The sequence below is a fragment of the Piliocolobus tephrosceles genome, chromosome 9 (genome assembly GCF_002776525.5).
Source record: "Piliocolobus tephrosceles isolate RC106 chromosome 9, ASM277652v3, whole genome shotgun sequence".
Taxonomy (NCBI): Eukaryota; Metazoa; Chordata; class Mammalia; order Primates; family Cercopithecidae; genus Piliocolobus; species Piliocolobus tephrosceles.
Window position 1 is genome coordinate 114,902,349 of NC_045442.1, and position 8,037 is coordinate 114,910,385.

Here is an 8,037-nt window from a genome sequence, read left to right on the forward strand (position 1 = left end):
ATCTATCTATCTATCTATCTATCTATCTATCTATCTATCTATCTATCTAAAGACAGAATGAATTTCCATTTTACATCCTTCAAAGTTTAAAAGAGAACTCCAGGCCCAGCATGGTAGCACATGCCTGTAATCCCAGCACTCTGGGAGGCCAAGGCAATCAAGGATTGCTTGAGCTCAGGAGTTTGATACCAGCCTGTGCAACATGGCAAGTCCATCTCTACTAAAAACAAAAAAATTAGACAGGCATGGTGCTGTGTGCCTATAGCCCCAGCTACTTGAGAAGCTGAGGTGGGAGGATTGCTTGAGCCTGACAGAGGCCGCAGTGAGCCAAAATCACACCATTACACTTCAATCTGGATGACAGAATGAGACCCTGTATCAAAAAAAAAACAAAAACAGAGAGAGAGAGAATTCTGGGATGGAGGGGTGGTTTTAAGAAAACCCCAATGCGGACGGGCGCGGTGGCTCAAGCCTGTAATCCCAGCACTTTGGGAGGCCAAGAAGGGTGGATCACGAGGTCAGGAGATCGAGACCATCCCGGCTAACACGATGAAACCCCGTCTCTACTAAAAAAAAAAAAAATACAAAAAACTAGCCGGGCGAGGTGGTGGGCGCCTGTAGACCCAGCTACTCGGGAGGCTGAGGCAGGAGAATGGCGTAAACCCGGGAGGCGGAGCTTGCAGTGAGCTGAGATCCGGTCACTGCACTCCAGCCTGGGCGACAGAGCGAGACTCCGTCTCAAAAAAAAAAAAAGAAAACCCCAATGCCAGGCACAGCAGCTGAAGCCTGTAATTCCAGGACTTTGAGAGGCTGAGGTGGGACAATTGCTTGAGTCTAGGAGTTTGAGACCAGCCTGGGCAACACAGCAATATCTTGTCTCTACAAAATTTGCTGGGCATGGTGGGGCACTCTTGTGGTCCAAGCTACTCTGGAGGCTGAGGTGGGAGGATCCCTTGAGCCTGTGAGGTTGAGGCTGAGGCTGCAGTAAGCCTCGATCACACCACTGCACTCCAACCTGGGCAACAAAGTAAAACCCTGTCTTAAAGAAAAAAAAAAAGAATCCAAACTTGGAGTCCTGGTTCCAATGTTTTCTGGCTGTGTGACTCTGGAGCATTTAAAAGCTTCTCATGACTTAGTTTCCTCACTTGAAAACTGGAATAATACCTGCCTGATTAACCACATAAGATTTGAAATAAAAAGCAAGTAAAACAATACCTAAAAGTACCACTTAAATAATAAAGTACCGGACTGGGCATGGTGGTTCAGGCCTGTAATCCCAGCACTTTGGGAGGCTGAGGCGGGCGGACCATGAGGTCAGGAGTTTGAGACCAGCCTGGCCAACACAGTGAAATCCTGTCTCTACTAAAAATACAAAAATCAGCTGGGTAGGCTGGCATGTGTCTGTCGTCCCAGGTACTTAGGAGGCTGAGGCAGGAGAATCATTTGAACCCCAGAGGCAGAGGCTGCTGTGAGCTGAGGCTGTACCATTGCACTCCAGCCTGGGCAACAGAGTGAGACTCCATCTCAAAATAATAATAATAATAATAATAACATACTATACAAATGTTCAGGATCATGATTAAACTGATAAGAACAGACACTACACTTGATCTTAGCCAAAAGGCCAAGAAGCGATAGGATTATGATTATACATCAAATTTTGAATTATTTTCCAAATATTTGCTGAGTATCCTTGGACAAATCAGCGTAAACTTGTTCTTTCAAAAAATAAGCAATAAGGGGCTGAAGTTTATGAACCAAACTGAAGCTGTAATTTGCTTATCCTATAAATGAATTTCTTCATTTGAGGCCTGTGATTATTAAAAGCAGATTGACAGCTGCAATTGACATTACAACTCATTAGGTTTTTGGAAATGATGCACCAAAGTGACTACAGCTACAGGGGGTCCTCATTATCCACGGCTAGGCAGTACTGGAAATGACGTGTTCAATGAATGTGCTTCCTACAGTGGGTTAAATCTCCGTGATGACCTTCAGCACTTTCCAATATTCAAATCCTTGTGACCTTCAGCACTTTCCAATATTCAAATCCCCCTTCCACCCTGTACCTGAGCTGGCCTGTGAGTCACTTTAACCAACAGAATGTGAAGGCAGTGATGCCAAGCCAGTTTGGGACTCATATCATTGGAAGCAGCTTCTGCTTTTGTACCTTGGGAAACCTTGAGTTGCAATGTAAGAAGTCTGGCTACCTGCCTACATGGAGAAGAAGGGGCCCTGAGACGATATGGAGAGAAAGAGAGAGGCCCCAGCCATCCCAGGGCCCCCATTCGTCTCAGCCTTGCAGCCGTCCATGTGAAAGTAGCAGACAAGTGAGTTACCCTGGACATTCTAGTCCAGCCAAGATCCCAAAGGATGTCCGGCCCAGCTAAATGCAACTGGCAGAGTCTGACCAACCCACAGAATGATGAGGGACAATAAAATGGTAGTTGTTTGTAACCTCTGGCTTAGGGATGGCTATAAATGTGTGTGTCCCTCCAAAATTCCTATGTTGAAATCCTAATCCCCGGTAACAGTATTAGCAGGTGGGGCCTTTGAGAGGTGATCAACTCATGAAGGTAGAGGCTTCATAAATGGAATCAGTCCCTTTATAAAAAAGACCCCAAAGAGCTCCCTCCTTCCTTTCACCATGTGAAGACACAGCAAGATGACCATCTGCAAACCAGGATGCAGGCCCTCACCAGACACCAAATCTGCCAGGGCTTCGATCTTAGACTTCTCAGCCTCTAGAATGATGAGAAATAAATTTCTGTTTTGTTTTGTTTTTTTGAGATGGAGTCTCACTTTGTCACCCAGGCTGGAGTACAGTGGCGTGATATCAGCTCACTGCAACCTCTGCCTCCCGGGTTCAAGCAATTCTCCTGCCTTAGCCTCCTGAGTAGCTGGGATTATATGTGCACACCATCATGCTCAGATAATTTTTTGTATTTTTAATAGAAACGGGGTTTCACCATGCTGGCCAGGCTGGTCTCGAACTCCTGACCTCGTGATCTACCCGCCTTGGCCTCCCAAAGTGCTGGGATTACAGTTGTGAGCCACCGCGCCTGGCCAAATTTCTGTTTTTTTGTAAGACACCCAGGCTATGTTATTCTGTTAGAGCACCCCAAACAGGTAGGTGGTTTGTTACACAGCAGTAGATAATCAAAATAAAGAGATCAACGCCGAATAATATGTCATTTTTAAAGGGCTTAAGATTTTATGCTAAAAAAATCAAAATAAGTCCTCATTATAAATATGCCCTAATGGTTAGAACAAAGAATTAGCTGAGTGTTAGATTTGGTGGGGAGGGAAGATCATTTTTCTGACAAAATTATGTGAGACGACATTCTTTTCTTGACTTTTGTACCCCAGTGATGAAAAAAGTTCTGCAAAAATATTTTTGAAGAGTATCATATTTTTTTACCAAGGTCCTCTATTAACTGGTTGTTATGCAACTTCTTCTGTTCTGAAGCACTTGTCTTGATACCATTTCTACTGACTTCTCCTCTTGGGCTGTTAAGGGTCTAACTCCCAGGTTCAAACAATTTTCCTGCCTCAGCCTCTCAAGTAGCTGGGATTACAGGCACGTGCCACCACAACCGGCTTTTTTTTGTATTTTTAGTAGAGACGATGTTTCACTATGTTGGCCGGGCTGGTCTCGAATTCCTGACCTCGTGATCTGCCCGCCTCGGCCTCCCAAAATGCTGGGATTACAGGCCTGAGCCACTGCGCCCGGCCCGGTACTTTATTATTTAAGTGGTGCTTTTAGGTATCATTTTACTTGCTTTTTATTTCAAATCTTATGTGGTTAATCAGGCAGATATTATTCCAGTTTTCAAGTGGGGAAACTAAGTCATGAGAAGCTTTCAAATGCTCCACAGTCACATAGCCAGACTTTGGCTTCGGAGGTATTTTGGCATTTCTCCAGTATCTCTTTCAGCAGCTTCATGACAAACTGCATCTTTAAGGTATTCAGTTTTAGTTTGCAATCTCTTTGCATCAGATGACTTGATATTTATCAGCATTTACAGCATTCGGCCAGCGACAAAGAAAAAGACGCGGAGATGCAAGGCAGGAACAGAAACTGATATTAAGGACACAGGAATGCTTACAGGAGAGCTATTCCCCTCCCCCCCGCCCCCGGTTGATAGAGTCTTGCAATGTCGCCCAGGCTGGAGTGCAGTGGCGCAATCTCAGCTCACTGCAACCTCCCGGGTTCAAGCGCTAGGAGAACTAATTTTTAATCGTCAATTCATTTGTGCATAGATTTGGTTTATCTAAGTAACTTACTAGCTGGGGTGTGGTAGAGATGAGGACTCATAATGAATACATCATGAGGTTCCACAGTATATCCCAGCACGGCATGGATTTGTCTTCCTTTGACTTCATCAGGGGCTTCGTCAGGCTAGAGGTGACGTGAGCAGAAGGTCTCCTTTATCCCCAATAGTTATATAGTATCTAGTGTTTAGTTTGCATCAGTGAGACTCAATTGAACTGAATGGAGAGAAGGAAAGTATAATAACTAGTTTAAACCTTAAAGAATGAAAGAACCAAACGGTTTATTCCAAAGTGAATAAAGTACAATGTGCTCTAACTCTAAAATTCCAATAAAGTTTTTCCTTTTTTGAAGTTTGCAAGGAATTTGAGCATATAACATGGAGAGCTATGCCCTAAGACCCACTAGATTAAATTACTCTACAAATAATTACTTTTTCTTTTATGTCCAGACAAACAGGAAGTCTGCTTTAAATTTTGACTTCTTAGTGAGAAATGAAGAGAATAGAAGCTACGTACATAAAATTCTCACTTCTACAAACTAAACCTGAAGCACAATGTATTTTACTTTCATAAATTCCAGAGGGTACAACATAATAGAAAACTGTTCAAATTTCAAAAAGCTGTCCAAAAGTCCAAATACCAAAGAACTAAACTATTTATTAGGAATTACTATCCCCAGATAAGCCCCAAAAGGTGGTGGGGGAGAAGGACTGTATTAGTCTGTTCTCATGCTGCTAATACAGACATAACTGAGACTGGGTAATTTATAAAGGAAAGAGGTTTAATGGACTCACGATTCCATATGGCTGGGGAGGTCTCACAGTCATGGTGGAAGGCGAATGAGGAACAAAGCCATGACTTACATGGCAGCAGGCAAGAGAGCTTGCGCAGGGGAACTCCCATTTATAAAACCAGCAGATCTCCTGAGATTTATTCACTACCAGGAAAACGGTATGGGCGAAACCGCCCCAGGATTCAATTATCTCCACCTGGCCCCACCCTTGACACGTGGGGATTATGACAATTCAAGGTGAGATGTGGGTGGAGACACAGTGAATCCGTATCAGGCATACATGATTCCAGTTTTATCATGGGATAAATGCTAAATAATAAAAATAATATCTGGATAATATTTAAGGAACTTATAACTCGCAATGCAAGAAACACCAAATAACCAATTGCAATTTTTTATTTATAGATATCCAGCTTCACATTCAAGAAAAAATCTTTCCATTTAAAATGGTAACTTAGTCCTTAAAAGTTAGCAGTAGTCATATTGTGGGAATCCCATAGAAAGCATCTTGAGAGACGGTTACAACAAATCCAGCCCATTCATTGACTTGTTTGTGAAAACAGGAAGACTGCAGTGAGCGTGGAGATATGACAACCTCCTAGCCACAACGCTGGCAAAAGTACAAATTTGCCCAACTTATCTGAAAAGTAATTTAGCAGTAAGTATCCCGAGTCTTAAAAATGTTACTCTGCTGGTGGGAATCTGTCTTAAGGGAATATTTAGATATGTGTAAAAAAGATTTATGCTCAAAGAGTCCATTATGGCATTATATAGAATGGCAACAAAATGTCTTATAACATAGGAATGTTTACATATAAACAGGATGGAATATTATGCAACCGTTCAATTATATTTGCCAAAAATATTTAATGACATAGAAAAATGCTCTTATATTCTGTATGCTCTTTGATGTAAAGCAAAAAAATAAGGAAAATAAAGAAAAATGCTTTTATTACCCGAGAAAGCAAAACACAAAACCAGTTGAAGTGTTTTACGTATGATAACAATTTATATGGAGTGTATGTGTCTACATATAAGTAGGCCTTAACAGACAGAGATACTAAAATGTTAAGCTTATCTTTGAGCAGGAGTGAAGATAGATCTTTTTTTTTCTTTCATTACAATTTAATGTATTTTCCAGTTTTTAATGTTTATGACATTTATAATCAATAAAAGGTAGTAAGATGGGAAAAGATCAATGCTACTAGTGTAAATCCATCAGATGCTTATACTAATGTCATAGGTAAAATAGTAAAATATAGATTTTGAATCCCCCAACCAAAACACACAGGCAGGCAAAGAGTTATGAAGTCAAGAGCTATTTCAGATTCTTTACTATCACAAAGTTGCTAATTGCCTGTCTTGCCTGAGACTTGATATTGTTCCTGCGCAATATTTCAGATCAAATTACACGCCTTTCTAGCGCTATGGTTCATTTTAATTCAATTCAAGCTGTTTGAGGTAGTCCATAGCTGACTGATTTTGACTTTGGTGGAAGTCTTGAAGCCCAGTGACAATTCTGGAAAAAGCTCCATGGCCTGAATAATTCTTATCACAGTTAAGCCAGACCAGGAACAAGATCTCATTTGAACACACCCACGCGTGGGGTTAGCAGTGGAAATGGAGGCGGGGGTGTCATGAAGGGAACTTCCTAATCAGAAATTAGGAAGTGCGAGTCATCATTTGTAGGTTAAAAAAAAAAAAAAAAGAGAATCAAGAACAATACATTTTAAGTAAAGATAAACCATAAAAATAGAATCACAGAAAGAAATCTCTTTAAAGAGTAGACCCGTAAGAATTATTTTTTGTTTTTTTAAGATGGAGCCTCGCTCTGTCGCCCAGGCTGGAGTGCAGTGGCACAGTCTGGGCTCACTGAAACCTCCACTTTCCGGATTCAAGTGATTCTCCTGCTTCAGCCTCCCAAGTCGCTGGGATTACAGGCTCCCACCACCATACCCAACTAATTTTTGTATTTTTAGTAGACATGGGGTTTCACTCTGTTGGCCAGGCTGGTCTTGAACTCCTGACCTCAAGTGATCTGCCTGCCTCGACCTCCCAAAGTGCTGGGATTATAGGTGTGAGCCACCGCTCCCTCCCAGGAAACCTTTTTAATGGAGGGCAAACAGCCTCAACAAGAGGAAATAAAAAGTTACTCTGGATTTGATAAATATGCATTAAGCAGTTAATAAGTGTAAGATGCTATGTGGGGCAGGTAAGGTCTATGGGAGATACAAAGATAGGTAAGAGTCCCTTGGCCTCACTTTGGAGGCTGGGAATCAACAATCATGCCTTGTGTTCATTGACTAAGCCCCTATGTGTTGCTTCAAGCACTTTACATCTCTCATCTCAAATTCTCACGAATGCATTGCTGGCTTGATATTCTATGAGGAAAGTGAGGCCAAGAAAAGTAAAGAAACTTGCCCCTGGACTGAAAGGCTGCAATTCCAACCTGAATCTGCTTAGAGAAAGGCAAATATTGACTATGAACAGCACTTCATACAGAGTTCTGTTAAGATTAATTAGACTAGTTTAGCCGACAATGACAAAATAGATAGCAACCTTATTGGAAAATTAAAAGCCCAGCACTTGGTAATTTACATGACATGTCTACATTTTCCACATTCTCTCTGATACAACATCTACAAACGCTCCTATTTAAATTAAAAAAAAAAAAAAAAGAAAAAGCCAGGCACGGTGGCTCATGCTGTAATCCCAGCACCACTTTGGGAGGCTGAGGCAGGGGGACTGCTTGAGCCCAGGAGTTGGTGATCAGCTTGGGCAACAAAGTGAGACCTCGTCTCTAGAAAAAAAATTCAAAAATTAGTCAGGGGTGTTGGCACGCACCCGTGGTCCCAACTACACAGGAGGCTGAGGCAGAAGGATCACTTGAGCCTAGGCTCGTGGCTGTAGTGAGTCATGTTCACGATCTCAGAAATGAACAAACAAGAAAACAAAACAAACTCAGATTT

At 41.9% G+C, this 8,037-nt stretch overlaps 1 protein-coding gene and 1 pseudogene across 1 annotated transcript in view; both read right to left on the reverse strand.

Moving 5' to 3' along the window:
* Positions 1 to 4,482, reverse strand: part of PTER (phosphotriesterase related) — a 41,911-nt gene extending 37,429 nt beyond the window's left edge. Inside the window, exon 1 of the mRNA XM_031936211.1 lies at positions 4,288 to 4,482. Coding sequence (XP_031792071.1) covers positions 4,288 to 4,318 — 31 coding nt within the window. The 5' untranslated portion in view covers positions 4,319 to 4,482. The remainder of the gene's footprint in view (positions 1 to 4,287) is intronic.
* Positions 1,457 to 1,636, reverse strand: LOC111550076 (annotated as a pseudogene).
* Positions 4,483 to 8,037: the final 3,555 nt, after the last annotated feature.